General features: G+C 36.4%; 1 protein-coding gene across 1 annotated transcript in view; it reads right to left on the minus strand.

Moving 5' to 3' along the window:
• Window positions 1–20,233, minus strand: part of LOC116176489 (hemicentin-1) — a 109,743-nt gene that overhangs the window by 28,481 nt on the left and 61,029 nt on the right. Inside the window, exon 8 of the mRNA XM_031495094.1 lies at window positions 17,501–17,800. Coding sequence (XP_031350954.1) covers window positions 17,501–17,800 — 300 coding nt within the window. The remainder of the gene's footprint in view (window positions 1–17,500; window positions 17,801–20,233) is intronic.

Here is a 20,233-nt window from a genome sequence, read left to right on the forward strand (position 1 = left end):
CTTATAATAATCCGCCATATTGGAGTTAAAAAATTGATTGTAGGATCAATATACCTTGTCTTGTCAAATTGTGACTGTAGAATAATAAATGTCAGTTTCATTTAAAGATCCTCGTTCAAAACTAACGGCGCAGAAATGATCGTTTAAAACTTTGCAGGACAACCTATAGGGAAACCACTGCATCCCAAATTCAAAAAGATATATGGAAACCGGTATAATAATATGGTGCAATATCCAAAATGTAATCATTAAATTGTGTTTGACAATTCAGTGTGTTCTGTCACTTCTTGCCTCTCGTCGCAGTATAAACAGTATAATTAATAATTATAGCACGGAGTGTACCACATCGCGAAGGAGGGGAGGTTTTCTATTGGCCAGTTTGGAGTTTAGAATCTAGCTCCAATACCAATCAAAAACGAGATACCATGTTGTCGCCACTGTTCTAAATTAAGTCACTGTACTTGCATTTACCTTGGATCGACACCTGACTGTCACATTGACAGGCGGCAGTTTTACTTTATCATTATCGACTAGGCCATAATATTGCAAATTATGACCGCTAATAGGGAATATGTATGTAATTTTTTTAATATTTTATTCGATTTTTTACATCGTTCTAACATAGTAAAAAGTGTAAACACTGTTAGAACAATTCAATTTAACTTGTAAAATCATATTTAAAACGTTGACTTTATTCGATGTGTTTAAACGCCGCCACATTTTCAGCGGGCCTTGGATGACGTCACAAGCCACGACCAGTATTTGTTTACTTTTAGTGTTGAGTTATTTAAACAGATTTTCCAGTTGTAATAGCTATTCAGACCATGGAAAAAGCTAAAAAACTATTTTATAGGCAAGATTTGTCTTAGTTAACAAATGGAATAATTTCCAAAATACCACAAGAAATGTAAATCTATAGTAGGCGAATGAAAAGCTCTCGGAAAGCCCTACATTAAAAAAAATACGTCCAAATCCGAGTTCACGAGAAATCAGCTTTTGACTTCGGACTTGTTTTTGACACAACAAACAATGATTTTGCAAATCGGGTCGCATCGAACGATTCTTTAAAGCGTGAGCTTTTTTATGCTTTTATTTTACCAAAATGTTTCACTTTTATTAATCAGAGTGCCAAGGGCCTTTTATAGAGTTACCGTCCTTGTTATATTTCGGGAGTTATTCCATTTGTTAGTTAGGTAACTAAAAAGATTCCACAGTCCATCAATTTCAAGAATCATCGGGACAATTTTTGGAAATGGTTGTCTTAGGATTCCACCATCTGCAAACAAATTTAGAACGCTCTGGGAGTCACCCAGTTTGAAAGACCAAGTATCGTTTTGTAAATTTGTTTATTTAATTATGCAATAACTATCAAATCTACGGTGATCGGGTTTGTAATATTGTTTTGTTATCAAAAGAAGTGACCAAATACGGATTTTCAAAAAGATCGGATGAATTTTACTTAGTAATAGCCAATTGATAATCTTTGCGGATTGCTTTTTTATATTTTTCCATAAAAAACAATACCATTTGAAAATGAACGTTTCATACCAACTGTATCTTATAAAAAATTCAATGCTGAACCAATTCATTTCCCTTCATTTTTTCCGTTAGAGTAATAGTTAACGAGATAATTGAAGTCAAATGCGAAAAGAAACGACATCTTGCCATTTTTTCATCGTTTTTTGTTTATACATAACAAATATTCCGAGAGTTTTCGGCTAGGGGGACTATGATTTGCGGATTCAGCGGATCTTTTTACATAGCAGACACTTCATTTCGTTGAGTGAAACACCCAGCCTAATCTGCCCAAACTGTAATTTGACTGGACTAAGTACTTGTACATTGTACACAACAAATGCGATCGCGTGGCATTTGACGTCACTTTCATTCGTCTAATAGTGAAGCGTTTCGCAAATTTGAATTTCGTTCGCTTATTTTGCACTTTTGCATTAACATTTTTAGCAATTAAAAACAAACTAAATAAGAAAGTAATGGTTTAAGTATAATGTCAGGACAATAAATATTCGCGGGAGAAAGAATCAAGTAAATTTAAACCACAAGCATATTCCCTATTGCGACTGCAATCACCGTATTATCAAGCAGTCGTACATAAATTTGTTTATTTAAATTTTAAGGTCTCAAAATTGCGTTATTTAAGTTTAAGGAACATCTGGTAGAGTGCATTTAAGTGCTATCTGGTCGTATGCGATAAGGACGTCCATATCGCGAAAGTGGGTTTGGCGCTGCTCTGAAACTGAATTATACAAAATTCGTATTTGTATAATGTATACAAATTTCTCTATTAAAACGTGGCAAAAGCATTATATGTATACGTACGTACGGAATGACAATAGATGGCATAGCACGTACAAGAATTTAGGACAAGTTCAAGTAAATAATACTAAAATAATTATAACCATATAAGCGACCTAAGACTCAATTTTTCATAGACGGCATACTATTATCTCAGTGGCACTAATAATTTATTGCATTCATTCCAGAGGAAACACTAACATTTCGAAGTAAATTATTTACAACGCAACTTCACAAGAGATTTTATACCTGCTGAAGTAGAAAGATAAAACTGATATAAAATAAAATCGCAGAGGCGCCTTGGTACGAAATCTGCATAAACTGCCGTACTTCACCTGAAAGTAGAATAAGTAATGCTAAATTTCAAGAGAATGGGATTGTCTCTGTAATCCCTGAAAAAGTTGTTTAACGTCAATTGCACAGTCGTAGCGTCGAACGATGGCTGTTAATCGGATCTACTTGCGATGGTTCTCGATAGAAAATTGAAATGACCCCAGAATATTATAAAATGTATAGGAGTGCATTTAGAAATCCACTTTAAAACGTGAGGGTTTCGAGCTGCAATTGAATATGGCTTCGAACACCTATATCCTATAGAATAGCGGTAAGTGCTGTAAGTCTTTTTGCCGCCATTCAAGTATCACGGCAGATTAAGGTGATTGGATTGCTCCATTATGGCCTGTTCCGATCAACTACTCCAATGCATTTTATGTGCCAGTTTAAAATTTCTATTAAAAATTCATGCAGCGAACCGAGTTTTATAACTGTACAGTTTCATTTTTAAGCTAAGTACCGTATATTCCCATCAAAGAGTATTTTCTTGTCAAGTTTAATGACGTAAAGTTCAGTATTCTTTGACAATATTATCAAAGAAAGTGTTATTTGAGTCCATTTTTCATTTCTTTTTTGCCTTGTGGATATGCACTAACATTTGTTACTATTTCGGAGTAAAATATCTAGTCCGCTGACTAAAGTTTATATTTAAAAAAGCTACTCAATCGATTTGCATCAGATAATGAAAATATAAAGCAACATGTATTATACCTCATCGACAAAAAGGCTCGACGCTCAAAAGTTCTGGCGGATAAACGGCGGCGCGGCGGTCAAAGGGTGGCGCCCAAAAGTCCTGCTCCAAAATCTGATGCCTTCCACAAAACAAAGAAATTTGTCGAAAACAAACATCACAGCAAGATGCTGGTTTACTATTGGTTTAAAAGAGATATCGACCGGGACAATTTCGTTAGTTCCGTTTTGGTCTTATTATAAATAGTGAAGCTTAGCGTAGCGTCTGAAAGTGCACATCTGATCCGCGCGTTTTTAATAGTTGCAAAAGCAGAATTAGTACCGCGGAATTAAAAGCAAAAAGAAACCGACTCAAATGGACATATCAACCCAGACCTTTGATCTCGCAAAGAATATTGTCAGTACGTGAATGAATCAACGCGGTTGGAGTTTGTCCATAATCTCGAGAAGAAGCTGCAATTACCAAAGAACGCTGACCTTGCCTAGGGTAATGTATTCATCACGCAGGAATCTCGGATATCTAAATCATTTTCAAATAATTGGACTAGAAGTATTGTACATTTATTTTTATATTTGTTATCAGTGAAAATTGTTATTATTACAATCAATTGAGCGAACAACGCAACAATACTAATATATTAATGTGGTGCTTGATTGATTTAAAACCCACTCACACACCATAATCATATTGAATACAAGCTAAAATAAAATGCTTTACGTACCACACAAAATCTAGTTTTTATTAAAACACCGAGAAACGATTAATTCTGCAATAAATGACATAAAGGATATTGTCAAACCAAAGCAGTATATTACGAACACGCCCCAGAGGTGCCCCAAAGATAAGGCAACCGCCCCTTCTTCGCTAATAAATCTTCTATTCTTCATCTCAACATTAAATTTTCTATCCTTATCTAACTTCTCGTATAGTCCGCTTTCAGTCAGCCGGTCAATGATTACATTCAAGCTGTCAATGACGTAAGCTTTTCTTCTACATCTAAATGCACTCGGGATTAAGGGTATAATGTTGTAATCAATAAAATAATTTGGAATGCTCTGTAATCGGAAATGCACCGCGAGTGTATGTAACATATTCAATTCGCTAACCGTAGAAAAGTTTCGTTGTACAGACCATTGTTTTATCAACTGATATGAATTCAATCTAGTCCTATTGATTTTATTTATTACGTACCCAATTTCTTCTTTTAAGTGTCGGTTAAAATTCATCACTATTAGTGTGAAATGATCGTGATCTAAAATGACGGTCGTACTCGAATTCATTAGCTGTTGAAAGTTTTGAATACGTTTTTTAGCTGGTGGTGATGTTAACATGCCGGTTAATTTTGAAAGGTACGCCGTTTGTATGTGAATACTATATACGATGTAGCACATTACCAGAAACCGCAATACTGGAGTCTTTGGAATGTAATTGGTGTTAGCGTACAGGGTGATTCTTAAACTATTCATAATTATGAGACCCAAGCTCTGCTTGCAACGGTTCATCAAGTACCAAACCATGATGAATATTACAAAAGCCATCAAAACTAGGATCCAAACTTCCTTCTGGAGCAAAATCGCCAAAACTTCTAATTCTGAAATTGAGCTTGGTGATGGAACAATCCACAGGTAGGTGTGCCATAAGAGAGTATGACTAGAGCGTCTGTTTAGACCGTCTGTGAAGCACAATGTATCACAATCACGCTCCAAGGGATGATTCGTGAACTTCACAAGTATGTTGAAAGTTTCACGTGTGACGGAGAGGGTGTAGTCGTTTCGATCAAATGAATCGAACACTTCATTGCGGTTGAACAAAATGGGGCATAACTTATAATGGTTTCTGGTAGGTTTTGGAATTGTATCAATAATTGGACCATCACACCTTTGCACTTGAAATGTGGTCGCTGTCATTCCACAGTGATTATTCGGATGATGTGGATCTGCAGTATATAAGAATGTTGATGCCGTTGCATTTTTATACTTATCCATTACTACGACAACGCTGTAAGTAAGTTCGAAGAGCCACAGTGTCGTGAAGATAGGTTTGATGAGTGTATTTCGATCGGTGATGATCAAGAATCTAAAATGTCCAATGTGATCGGTACCTTCAGCGGGCATACTGGTTTTCAAATTTAGCAGCATTTCTCTAAATGAGGGGATAGTTTCAACTTGCATAACGAAGTTGTTGAAGAGTAAATTTAAACAGGAATTAGTGTTAATCCACTTAATAATCCTAGCATTTCGTACGTGAAGTGGTAGGAGATGAGTGCTGTCGTTGCTGTTGTAAATGTAGTAAACGTTTTCGTCTCTAAAAATCTCCTCAATTACTTTACTTCCACATACCTGCACCGATGTGTCTTCGATTTCCATATGCAAATTATTTATTAAATGTAAAAGGTTCGCAAACGCCACCCAGAACACAATGCCTTTTTTCATGCTGCACTCAATCATAACCACTCCAAAGTTTCTCGTATACTGAGAATTTGGACTAAACAATAATGAATATATGTAAGAAGTGTATGTCAAGCCTTCCCTCCCTTACATTGTATACATTTATACAATTATGGTAGAATACCTTATATACCTACACTCCTTACTTATCGATCCCCGTTAGGAGAAACGAATAGAGTCAACATGGGAACAATTTATGTATCGTATAAGAAATGAAATTCAAAATTTAATAAACCATTACCGTACTGTTGTCCTCCAATACCTCTAGTTTGGTATATTTACTTTTCCATTATGTAAGGAACGAAATACGTTTACGAAAGTTGGGTCAGGGCCAGAGATTAATTTTTTAAGTTTCAGTTTGAGTGTGTTGAGGTCAAAAGTACAGTTTATATATTTATGAACAAAGCGCAACAAATCTAAAGAGAATCTACTAAAGTTTTCTGGATAGCAGTTCATTGAATAAAGGGGTAATTTGTAATCTAAAGAATCTTCGTTGTCATTTCCAAACAAGCGCATTTTCTTAACCAAAATAGTTTTTGTTTTGACATTACCAATGGATATGTTTCTTGCAGACGTCTCAATCGCCCTTTGTGAGTACCCTCTTCCGACAATCCGTTCTTGAGGTATAAGGGAATATACCCAATCACGATAAGAGGTCGAGGAGGAGGGCTATGGTTGGTAGAAATTAATTCCTTTCGTTGAGACCTTTCATTAGAGTACCATGAAGGATAAAAGTAGTTTCACTCACAACCAACAACAAAAGCCAAAGAAATGTTCTGCATTTACAGAAAGCGACCTAAGAGGAGTTTTTATTTCATCCAGATGACAGTTTCAGAAGTCATACTTGAAGTATCGTTACTTAGCAACTTTAAAGCACGTGTGTTTTAAAGGCTCTCTTTCGCACGCATTTGAGTGTTTAAAACGGAGATTGTGATTCAGGTATAATAAAAAATTAATTTGTAACCCCCCTCCCCCTCTTAAAAAATGCGCTAAAAAAAGTTTTGGTTTTATTACTCGTAGGTTGAAAGGTACTCAAATACCAATTTTCGTCGAGATAAAAAACTTCCCACACCATTTCCAGGTGCGCCATCTACTAGTAAATATTTTTAGACAATTAGACTAGATAGCTGAAGCGGTTACTTTTGACTTTTGTGGCGGGCGCCCAACGCCGTGCGCGCTTAGTTGCCACCTCCAATAAAACCCTACTCGATTGTGCGCCTCACACGCACGTCGACCGGCGCGCTAGCCAAGATTAGTTACCGAAGCCGGTGGCGCAGTGGTTGAGTTGCCGACTGCTATTCGGGAGGTTGTGGGTTCGAGACTGCTCTGTCTGGAGTTTTGTCAGAGGGTTTCCCGCAGACGTACGTAGCTTCGCATAATGCTAGCATGATGTTGAAATCTACGAGGCGAATCCTGGAGCAGTACTCTTCCCTCTCAGTACCGTAACTCCGTTCCCATCCTTAACTTGGCTCATCTTTACATTCCCGTTCTCTGGTTGAAGATGGCCAAGTCGAGGTCAACCGTAGCGTTCTTTAACCTACAACTACTTCACTTCAGCGTTATTTAACCTGAATTCTTCCCGGTCGCTAACAGATACGAGATATCAGATGACACCCGAAACCCCAAGGAAGGAGCGCCACCACCGTCGAATCGTAGTTCGCGACAGAACTCCCCATCTACGGTGCATAAGCCCGCTGCCCCCATCGCCCACCAAGATACGATCCTTGTCGCTTTGCAGTTCGAAGACAACACCGACGCTAGGCTGACACCCGCGAATTGTAAATACTGTACATATTGCTGTTTATTTCGTCCGACAGCACAAGAGCGGTCTCCTTTTTGTGTAATTAACATTTGCAATTAAATTGTATTAATTTGTCGTTGGTCTATGTGACGACATGGGGATTATTGTGTCCTATGAGAAAAGCGGTCAAGTTTGTTTTTGTTTATCTTTTTATTTTATTTAACGTAGAAATTTCTGGGAATTTTGTTTGGTCTTTATCTGTTACCAAATGTGAATGCTTAATTTAATTAACAAGTGGATGTGATTTATCGCCTTCTCTATGTAGTTAAGAGAGATGAAATTTAATTTTTTTCTAGAATTTAAGTTTGGATTTATCTCTTAATATCTGATAACAAATTGATTTGGAAAAATTAATCTACTTCCATTTTCTTGGTTTAATAACGTACGTTGAGGGAATAGTCTTTGTTGTCAACTGTGTATGATTGGTTGTTGTAATTTTTAATATTGGAAGAAGGGTTTTGCCTTAAATAGGACGTTAACAGAAAAAGCGTCACTTTATGCCAGAGTGCGGCCAATTTTAATGGGCTTTTTCCCACAGTCAACGTAGAACTACGCTTCGTTGAAGAATTTATTTCGCTTCCTACGAGTTCCATCGATGATTATTTGTTTTGAAGCCACAGCCAGCATGGAAAATTTCGTCCAATGCGAGTTTGAAGTTGAGTTTTTGTTATTGGAACGTACTTGTCCCAAGGAGAGGATGCTGCGATTACACGTTCGTTAGTGTAAAATGTAATGTGTTCATTGAAAATTGTAATTTTTGTGTACTGTTTTCGGATACCTTTTATTTGGATATTCCAATTCCCAGACAAGTAATGTAAGTAGTTAAGTCATAATTTTAGTCTTTTTGTAACAATTGTTTGTGTTTTTGTACCTTTTTTCTATTGTGTGTTACGATTAAATCGCACTTTTGTCATTTTCACTTGAAGTTCCGTGTGTTTTATTCTTATTTATTATCCCTCTCTTGTTCTGGGCCCTCAACATGCTTGCGCCCAATTACAGTGATCCGCACAATGCTTTTTACAGGTACCTCTGCAGAAGGTCATAAGTTCTATACTACTCCAGTGTTTACCTTACGAATTAGGAAAACTGCAGGAAAACCTAATTCGGAGTATACGGCAGAATGCTCAACACTGGTCAAAGGTAATTCCCATCTCTGCCACAGATGAAAAATTCACCCAGGTTCGAACACCCGACCTCCGGATTTATAGCCCAACGCTCTACCACTGAACCATAAAGCCGGTTAACGACTTAATTCCTAATTTACCCTGGAATTTACCTGTATTTTTATTGGACGATTGCCAAAGGTCCATTTTAATGAACAAAAATTTTGCAGTTCAGTTTGGAGTTCAAGGTATTTGTTTTGGCCCACTATCTGTTAGAAGTTATCAGGTTAACTGGGAGCAGAGACGAATCTCTTCTCTGTGCTGGGGAGAAGGTTTGTGCTGTGAGAATAAATGAAGGTAAAGATAATAGATAATAGATAAGTTTTGTTTTTGGTGTTTTGTGTATGGCCTTTCTCGCTTACGGATCAGTCAATATGTATTATGTATCCGTTCCATGTTTCAATACTGTAAATAAATTATCGATCGTAAGGTGACCCATGAAGCAAACAATTATCTAGAGAACACAACGCAACCACCCAAAGTTTCATTCTTCCATTTTCTATGGTTACAGAGACAAGATATAAAGAAGAAACTCAAATGTTTGGATTTTTTGTGGTGTATCTCTCAAGTACATTATCTTGGACTGCCTCAACGCCACAATGAACATATTTCAAGTTAGATATAAAAATACAAATTACCTTATTTATAAAACATCTACACTACACTTTAGTCGTCCAACCTTGGAAATACTTGTTTACCCTCTAATTATGTAAGCACCCGATTTTACACCATGGAATCTATCAGCTTTAAGAAACACCCGATGCATGGTGACGTACGTGCACTAAAAACTGTTACGTCATAGCATTATTTATATTCCAGGAGGTGGTAATAGGGCACGGAATTAATTGTATTCATATATTGTACCGTATTGGTATCGTTGATGATAAATTTATCTGTTTTACAATGATTTCTGTAGAGATATTTAAATTATCTTTGCAGCATCCGAAAGATCTCATTCCACAGGAAGAGGAGCAAAAATTAATATTATAGGATTTCAGTTCCGTTAAGAAATTATTGCTTAATTTTCGTTTGCCAATGTTAATTGAAAAGCAGTATAACATTGCAAGCCCGTGCAGTAAAAATCGTAGTAATTAATTTTTTTACAACAAACGTCATCAAAATGGGTCGTGTTTGCTGTCAAATGAAGCGCGCTTAATGAACATGAATTTTAAGATTAGTTTCAGATTTTTATAACAGCGGACCGAATAATTAATTAGAGTTTTAATTACGTTATCATCAGATACGTCGTGCCGGCTGGGAAATTCCACACATTTTATATTTAAAAGATGAAGTCGTCGTTTAGAGGTGATCCTTTGTATGAGCCGGTAAAACGTAGCTCCCCACTCGATGGCCAAGCAAAAAATCTCCTTTACTTTCTGTTTCCCTGACGCATCTCTACTTGCTTTTTTAATTTTATCGCGCCCTAAAATAGAGCTTTATTAATAAAATCGACAATCTTTAATCATTCATTCGTTTAAATACCCCAATTACACGCATTCTAGTGCCCCTAAATCAAACCCACGGCCTTTTAATATTACAGATTCATCAACACATCAATTTTATTTATGAACCTACGGACTTGAGATTTTTTAAATTCTTCGTATTCTTTATTTTCCTGTAATTGAACAAATGTAAGCTGTTTCGTTGAATGTACTCTTGGTTTGGGTGACTGACTAAATGCGTTCTTAGCGTGTTAGGAGTAGTACCATTGGTATTGAGAAAATATCAGTTTTGCTTTTGTCGTTGAAATGACAGGTTCTGATTTTTGCGAACGATGTTGCTATCTGAAGTGGAAAATTTCCAGAGACATCACGCTAAAATTATTTATCTCAGCCCTTTTATTTAATAGAGCATGATTGTACCCTTTTGGAGGTAAATTTATTTTCTTATTAACACGTTTCTTTCTAGGTTATACCATATGTTATACTTTAATTCTTTCTTTTATCTATATCACCATCCGAAACCCATTTATTAATGAATTAAGATTGAATTAATTGAAATTGGGTCTGATTTTGAAATTGTAGTTTTTGGATGTATCTTTGGTGTAACGAGAATTAACCACTCCTATCGATGAAGTACCGTTCTCTTACGAGATGCTAAAACGAGTTCACGAATCTATGACTTCTATGTTTTGCTTAGCTGGAACTGGAACTCTCTAACAATTGGTATTTAAGATCAGACGTCTTGCAATGCAATAGAGCATAAAATAACATAGAAAGAGAAAATCTTCCTCTTACTTCCAATTTGAATGACGACAGAGCTAAATTATACCATTCTATTAAGTGGCACAGCCTGCGACTGTTTTTTGAAAACTATTTGAGGCTTTTGACCCGACATAGTGCAGGATCCGAAAGTGGAGTGTCAATCCACACAGTCGAATTATTCTAGGGAGGCAAAACATTCTCGGATGTATATTGTCCTGAATGGTGTAGGCACAGCCCAATTTGGTCCCAGGCCAGCAGCGAGAAGGTTTCTGGAAAAAAATACAGTGGACGAAAGCTTCCCGACGTAGAAATGTATTAAGATCCAGGAATTCGTAAAACATTTTTCACGGTTTCTTCAGTGGTGTGATATCCTATCTTATGTTTATTTTTTCTGTGATTATCAATTCGTTAATTAAAGGAAAAAATCCTGAAACTACTCTCATTACGTTCCCTTTGCCTGAGGTTGGTCGCCCAGATAAAATTCCTTAAAATAGGCTGTGTGAACTATCGGAGCAGCTGACAAAGAGCAGGTAAACTGTAATCGCTTTTGTCTTGCTTTTTCCATTGCTGTACATTTTTGCTATCGGCATGACGAATTGCTCTGCAATTAATTACATCAAATATATAAGTTGCCATCAACTGTAAGTGGCTTTTAATTTATCTTTGACCTTTTTCGTTCATGTTATGTTAATTTATTTTTTTTTCTTGTCTGTAAATGAGATTAGATTAGGTTATAGCTTATAAGCAATCATCTGTGCTGAAAATTTGCATTTACTTGTGTGCAACCTTGCACATATTTACTGTTGTATGTAATTAAATATTATTTGTGTATGTGGATTGTTCATTGCCAAGACAAATGTGTTTATCGCCATTTTCGTTCCCGAGGATTCGCAAAGCTTGTATTCTTATTTTATTTTTAGTTGATATTTTTTTTTTACTTTTTGGCATGCAAAATTAAATGAGCTTTGTCAAACCTTGGTGGTTGTCTCACTGGAAGCCCCGTTTTCCCCTGACTAGTGGTGGGCAATTCCCTTTTTCTTGTCGAGGTTCGCTACAAAGAGCCTCTATGTATTCTCTATGGTGATGTCGCTGGGAAAAAATGTTAAGATTTTATTTATTATTTTCTTAAATTAATTAATTAATTTATTTATTGTCCCTCTCTTCTTCTGAGCCCTCAACAGGCTTGTGTCCAATTACAGAGTGACCTGCATAATTGCCGCCTCTGCAGAAGGTCTTAAGTTGTTCTATCCTACTCCGCTATTTACCCTACGAATTAGGAAATCTGCAGGAAAACCTAATTGGGAGTAGCCGGCAGAATGCTCGAAATTGAACTAAGGAAATTTCCATCTCTCCCATAGATGAAAAATTCACCTCAACCCAGGTTCGAACACCCGACCTCCCGGCTATGTAGCCCAACGCTCTACGACTGAGACACATAGCCGGTTGTATCCAAACATTGTTTGGCAGAACGTTCTTAACAACTGTTATAAAATAACAAATATCAAATATTTAGTACTTATCATTAACACATAGCCCGGGGCCTGTACAAAGAGCATTACCTTCAAATGAATTCATACATCGCTTTCTAACAATCTCAGGTTTATAAAAAAACCATAAAGATTAACGATGCATTTTACATGCATCTAAAACGAACACGTGTGGAAACCTAGTATATCAGCTCAGTGCAAGATCGATAAGTTGTACAAAACGCATTAAAATGTCCCGTAAAAATGGAAACGGGCATAACTTTTGTTCTGGTTTGTGAACAGTAATTTCGAATTTACGTTCTATATTTTATTTTATAAATTCAAAAAGGTGAGGGAGGGAACAACTCAACGAACGCCTCACATAGAGAGTGCATTTTACTGTTCGATAGTTATTACCTAAACACATTTCGCTGGAAGGCTGGTGTTTGGAAGTTTTACTATTACGAGCAATCTAAATAAGACCAATAGGGCATTGAACGCTGCAAATCGGTGGGAATACTTTTTTTAATAAAATAACCTTTTATTTGAAAATAAAATCCATCACGTTTGAAAGAAAACGAAAGCATTAATAGTAAAATCGCCCCCATCGCTTTCGTATTATAAATATTCGTGCTCCATTCTGTTCTGTTAAATGTCAAAATCATTCAAATACAATTCAGAATTGATGTTCTTAGTTAAATTTATAGAAACGCCCACGCTTATGTAAATGCCCCGTCGATAAGCCGTTGTCAATTGTGAAATATGAATTACTATCAACGGCGGGGTTCCGATAATCCTACTGCCGACGATCGATTGTCGACGTTAACCCCGACAAATTAAGGTTTTCTTTTTGTGAAATACAACGAAATTCGTGGTAAAATGTTTAATAGTTCCCCAGGCTTTGGAAAGCGTTCGTATTTTAGGTGTTCAGCTAATTAATGATACGCCGATCAAATTCTGCTACTTCAGTTATCAATCTTCAACTAAGAACTTGGACACAAATCGTTCTTGCAGTGAATGTGATGCAGCATTTCATTACAATTTCAAATAATTAAATGTTATTCTTTTACATACATTTCATGAAAACAGAGAAATTTACATGCACAACCTTTTTTGCATTGGAAATTTTAAGTTGGGGGTTTTTGCAAATCTTTTCACATTTCTACTTTGTTATACTTTACTGTTTCAGTTTGGAGCAGTTTTATTCTTTTACTGTTTTATTTATTTGTTGTTTTGAAACTGGAAAACTGAAAAACTAATAAAACTTCGAGAAGTCCGGTATCATCGCCCCATTGGGGCACGAGAATCCCCTTGAGAAGATCAGCACCCACCGGCAACTAATGCTTGCCTCCAGTAAGGTCTGGTATGCCAATAATTTCAATTCTGTTAGCGCTACCCCGAAGTGCCCTTCCTCCCTCTAAAAATCTCGCCATTTTATTAATGCACACTGACACGAAGCACCTGTTTTTCGCCCTGAAGTTATGACCACACTGTACATTTGTGGAGTCGTCCAGCTTTGCTGAACACCCGGTATCGAGACGCGTTTTAAGGTTGGCACTTTGTTACTCAGGAGTTCCTGAATTTACTTATTTGCTCGAGGAGTGAGTTGTCTGTGTTTCCATTTCGTGTAATTATTTGTTTTACCGCCGTTAACACACGTAAGCTCAGTAGTGAATTTATCAATTTACCAACCGTTCCAGTAACATATTGTTCTTGCAGCCGCCGAATAAGTGAAAACCAGAATAGAAACGAGTTCCAAATCGAGGTGTTTACAGGTTTTCAGTTTGCAGTCTTGCGTGTGTATAGATAACAACAACAGTCGTTGTGACGGGAAAATACCAATTATGCCTAGGTGTTAATTGGATTAATGAGTGTCGAAGTTTGAATGCGCCTAATTGAGTAAGCATAATTAGGGACTGACGTTTTAATGAGGTGCAGTGAACGTTATCAAGAACGGTCGTGAGAGGTGTCTCCTCAAGGGACAATTGCTCGGTCAGGGTCAGGGTCAGGGTGGTAGCGCTCCACATTTGCATCCCCTTGTTATTTACCTGATTCGCTGCTAGGGACGGCAATATGATTTTATTTTATTTCCCTTATTTTTAAATTATGTTGAAAGTATAATAAAAATTACTATAAGAAATACGTGTATAGTTGGCCTTTAAAGCACTTGCCACTCATTGCGCGTGCTTTAAAAACTTTACTATACACTTGTCTGTTAATATACTATTTTGGCAAATAACATAGACGTCACAGGGCTGATTGGCTATTTCTTTCTCAAAATGTCCTAAGGTTTTTTATCCACGCGAGAAAAGTTTCTCAAGTGGACCAACAGATTTTATCCAAAACCGCTCAAAGAACATCAAAATAATAATGTCTAATTTCTTCCATTAAAATTGAACCTATTTGACGGTATAAAAATTCATATTGTGTCGTTAATATGTTCATTTATCACGCAATATGCTACGTATACGGACGCACAGATATTTTTATCACGCGATAGTGAGTAAGACGGTTTCTATATGCTACGGGTAGAGGTAGTTAAGGCAGATGTAACTCGGAAGCACCGGAAGAGAGTGTAGGGTCAGCGCTGGCGGTGAGAGCGTCACGCTTCTAGTAAAATAATTGAGACGCGCGGTCAATTTGTTATGTCCATGAACCGTCATGAGTTACGCGACGGTACGACCAATAAATCGCATATTTAAGAGTGACAGTCAACGATTTCATAATAAAAGAAAATAAATACGGTACCTAAGAAGTTATTTCAACCTGCGTCAAAAATTGCAAAGAAGTGCCTCGAAAGATATAAGGTTGAGCATTACAATAAAGTAACACGATGTGCTAAACCAATTGTAGGCACCGATATTAAGACTAAATTTCACCATAAATCGAAAATTTTCCATTAATTAATCCAAATAAGCAGCAAATTGTTTTAAAGACTGCGGCGGGGGGTATTGTTGTTTGTTTGCGATTTGTTTTGTTTAAAAATCTTGCGTTTTATTTGAATACGGCGTTGGACGATCGGCACGATATTGAAGCATTTGGTGGGGTTTCCATAATCATATATTCCACAACCATTATGAGAAATATATGTAGAAGACGTCAGAATTTCTGGACAGCGAACCGAACAGCGTTAATTTCCACGCAGTCGCAAACGGACCGACGAAATAAGTACATCCGGAGATATTTAGGGCTGATAAGGCCTAGATATCTTTATGACTTGCGTTTGTATCCAAGTTATCTGTGAAATAAACGCGTAAAACTTCAAAACTACCTAACCCCACAAACCATCGTAAAGAAACCAATGCGATGCCCTCCACCAGTAGGCAGACAAGCTAAGAATGCTAGGTATAATAAGGCCCAAGATATCTGTACCAGAAGGATGCCGGTTTCAAGTTTCGCACCCGGGGCAGGCATTACCCAACTCTCAATGCATGGAGTTACAATACGCGGGGATATACGAGGCAGAGGACGTACAGATCGTATACTACGAATCCCCTATCACCACGGAAAAGAGTAATTACAATCGAAGAAATCAACCATACTAATGGCAATTTGCACCGATAAATTTAAGCAGAGCTTAGCGTAAACGCGGCTTAAAGTTCATAGCAACCAGCCAGATACCTCTTGACAAAAAATCTCATCTTAAATGGTACTGTTCGCAGAAATAAGGAAGATATACTATCGTTACTAAATTTTAACCCAGCCTTTACAATTTTCCATATTTGCATTTCCATGGTATATATTAAAAAAAAAAACAAATTGGTTCACATATTGTCCGGTCAACACCATGGCGATAGTATCGAACACGATAGGGATACGAAGCCGATTATGGTTTTATACTATAATCAAAGGGTACCCATCTTTGTTATAATGATACCAAAGGAGATGTTGGCAATGCCGATTATCTTGTACGTGAGAAAAACATCACTTTCGCTTTTGTCTTTGAAATGACAAGTCCTAATTTTTACGAAAGATGATAATATATTAAAAAATTTCAGTCATCGCGCTAAAATTGTTTAAATTAATTATCTAAGCGTCTTTACGAAAATGAGGCGTGGCTGTATCTCTTTAGGTAAAGTTATATTTTCATAGAATTCCTCTTTGTTAACACGTTTCTTTTTAAGTTATGCCATATGCTTGTTGTGTTGGTTTTACCTATATCGCAATCCGAAACCCATTTTTTAATGGGGTAGGTAAGTCTGAATTAATTGGAATTGTAGTTTTTGGATTTATATGTCGTGTAACGAGCATTAACAACTAAGTACAGTTCTCTTATGAAATGCTAAAACGAGTTCACCAATCTATGAATGATGGCTGCTTAGCTGGAACTCATCGAACACTTGCTATTGCCAATCTGACGTTCTGCAATACCCTGTGTGAACTATCGTAGCAGCTGCTAAAGTGCAAGTAAACTGTCATAGCTTTTGCCGTGTCGTTAATTTATCTTTTGCCTTTGTTCGTTGATTTTAACGCAACAAGATAATTCAGTAAGATAATTTATTTATCTTCCTGGCTGTAAATGAGATTAGATTAACTTATTGTTTCGGTTGTACTGAAAATTTGCATTTAGTTAAGAGTAACCTTGCCGAGAATTGCCAATTTATTTGTGACTTCGGTTACACTGTTTTGAAGTTACTATTTTCGTATCCGAGCATCTCAACTTATTATTCCATCCAAAGGCTAGCTAGAAATTATCAACGTTTTAATCTATAGCCCTTGCGGACAAAAATCTACTTGCATTGAAGTTTTAGTAAGTTATGCATTTATAGAAAGCTTTATTGTTGACAAACTAAAGGTTTGAACGTTGACACAAAGCATACAAGATTGTCGCCGGATATTTCTTGCACTTGACAGGAAAATTGCATTTCCAACCTGGATAAAGCACGATAAAAAAACAGATTGTTAGAAGTTGAAAAGGTATGTAAGAATTTCTAGAAATGTACCGTATTTTATATGCGCGCACACAATACATCCCATTTCTAACGACCTAAAGCGAGTGGGTATGTTTCTTTCTTAACGTTGAAACTGTTAAACGAGGCGCATCATTGAAATATCTTGTAATATGTAAAGGCTAAGACTTACCCGTGCGTTTTTCCGGATCCCTAAACGTTACTTCTTCGAGAATTACCCCCTGACTTCTTCCCTTGCCGTTTACGGCGAATACGGATATTTTAAACGTAACATCTGGCTCTAGATTTGATAGATAAAAATATGGCTCATCGTTAGCAGTTATGTTGTAGCGAGGAACGGCAGAATTCGCCGAGTACAATTCTAATAAAAAATATTGGGGCAGTCCTCCATCAAAACCTGGTAGACAATAAACTTCCACCGAACTTGTTGTTTGATTTGATAACGTGCAGTTCTTAACTGAATAGGGTTTTCCTGAAAATAAAAGCACAAATTAGACCAGGATTTATAGACATTTACCGCATTTCCACAAAAATTAAAAAAATGCGCTATTGTGGCCACTTTGTCCGTCCGTTCGTCCGTCCGCTCGTTCGTTGAGACGCTCTAGTTCTTTATCTTAAGAGCTATTGTTCTACTTTTTTCGTTATTTGGTTCGTTACGGTGTCCAGGCTTGCACCAAGGAAGCAATTTTTTCTGCGTTTATTGCTAAAGAAGATATTGTAAAAAACCGAAAAACCGTTTTTTACATGTTCCATAATTTCACACTTTTGCCGTTTATTAACGATCCTAGAGATCTTTTATAATTTTGTATTGCTGTCTGTCGTCTGTCTGTTGGTCTGTCCGTCTGTTCCTTTGTCTGTCCCTCTATCTGTCCGTGTGAACGATATAACTTTGTTTAGAAATGTTCGATCGCTTTTACATCTCCGTTAGTTATGGCCTGAATTGCATGAAAATCAATATTCAGCTTCAACCATTATAATACGCAATGCCAAAAGTTGAGTCGAATCGAACCAAAATTCACAGTGCTCCGACCATTTATAAACCGAATTGCAAACTTTTTTATTTGTAAAAGTATTTAAATGAAATTTGATACATAGGCACTTGGAACGCCAGTTTCAAAATTTGGTTTTGCGCATCCGCAGTACCAACTATAAAATCTAACGTTAGTTTCAAAATTTAGGTTTGCGCATGCGCAGTGCCAACTTTCTTATTTAGGAAAGCATTGAAATAAAATTCTTCTTATAGACTGTAATTGAAGTAGCACGTCAAAAATGGATTGCACATATGTAACGCTATCTTTCATATTTGTGGCCGGATTTTTACAATTTTAACAGAAGTTGCATCTTACAAATGGGAAATGAATGCAAATGGAAATGCGCTTTTTGTAAATCGATTACGATTACTTTTTTAACTTGTTACTTGTGTACTACTTGCACATAAATCATTAAAATAAGACAATATTGTAGTCGATGTTACACGTTGTACTTTACATGACGGGGAGTTCTTCTATTCTATTTATCAACCAGAGAACTAACACTACCTTGTCATTTAGACATGTAGATTGCAGACGTCGGAAAACTTAAGTCAGACGGTGCATTCAAATGTGTTCCGGAAAAACATACACACATTTAAACTCTTATTATTCACAAACGGTTGAAGATATTCTGCGGATTTTTTTGTGGGAAGTTTAGTCCTATACAATTTATCGTCTTTGCATTTTTCCGATATATTTTGGTTTGCCCTCTGTTGCGAAATGCGCGCCATCGTGATTTTTGTAAGAAACTTCACAATTAATTCTAGCAACGTCCGTTGCAAGTAAAGTATTTATGATATTAGACACTATAAAGTCATATACCGGTTATTCTATAATCCAAGTGCCTAACGACAAATCTAATTTACCTAGTGATGGACATGGCAGAACATGCAATTCACAGATTTGAGGCATCTGACAACACTCATTACGCTTTGCAGGTTTACAGTTTACTTAATAATGTATACTGAATTTGAGGACATTACATCTTTGAGGATAAGTAATTCCATGAAATTTCAAAGTAGGTTTGCTAGCTCGGGGACTTTATACTCCAATTTACTTAACTGTTTCTTTTAATTGAATTGATTAAGTTACTAATTTCTTTAAAACGGAGCGGATAATTGTTTGAATAATACTTTTTATTATACCATGAATAATACCTATAACAATCCCCTGCAATTTCCAGATCGATGTCCGTCGAAGGGCTCCGCATTGGCCGTATAAATCTTTAATCTCTAAACTGGTGGTGAAAATGGATAGTACATGAGTAATTATTTTAACAATTGTGACAAACGTTCACCGCAATTAACCCCGCTATTTATAACTCAACAGATATTAATAACTAAAATACTAATTGAAAATCCCGGATATGCGCAATTAATGAAAAGTGGAATGCCATTTTATTTTATATATCATGTTGACGCTCCACTTATATTAATAAAGAGTATAATTTTAAAGTCCATCGTATTTTTAGCGTAATTAGGGTGCCATTTTATAATTAGTAGATGGATTTGGTACATAAATAAAAGTCTTTGATCCTTCAATTTTTAACCGTCTGTTCGATTTTCACCAAACGCGCTTCATATTATTGACAGCTTATTTCTTTGTATCCGTATTCAATTTCAAAATGTTTTGCGGAAAATATCACGGTGTGAGCGGTTAGGGTAAAAAAACCTTTTTTCATATTGATATTAATTTTAAATTTAACAGCCTAGCTAGAATTGGCCCGTGAAATTTGATAGAGCGTTAACTGAGTTATGTAGGTACTAAGATACATTGGATGGTAGGTAGGTACCTATCGATTTAAGACACACACAAAGAAATGTAGCCATTATTATAGCGGTCATTAATGAAACAAAAGTTTTAACTTACACATC

The sequence above is a fragment of the Photinus pyralis genome, unplaced genomic scaffold, assembly GCF_008802855.1.
Source record: "Photinus pyralis isolate 1611_PpyrPB1 unplaced genomic scaffold, Ppyr1.3 Ppyr1.4_LG7, whole genome shotgun sequence".
Taxonomy (NCBI): domain Eukaryota; kingdom Metazoa; phylum Arthropoda; class Insecta; order Coleoptera; family Lampyridae; genus Photinus; species Photinus pyralis.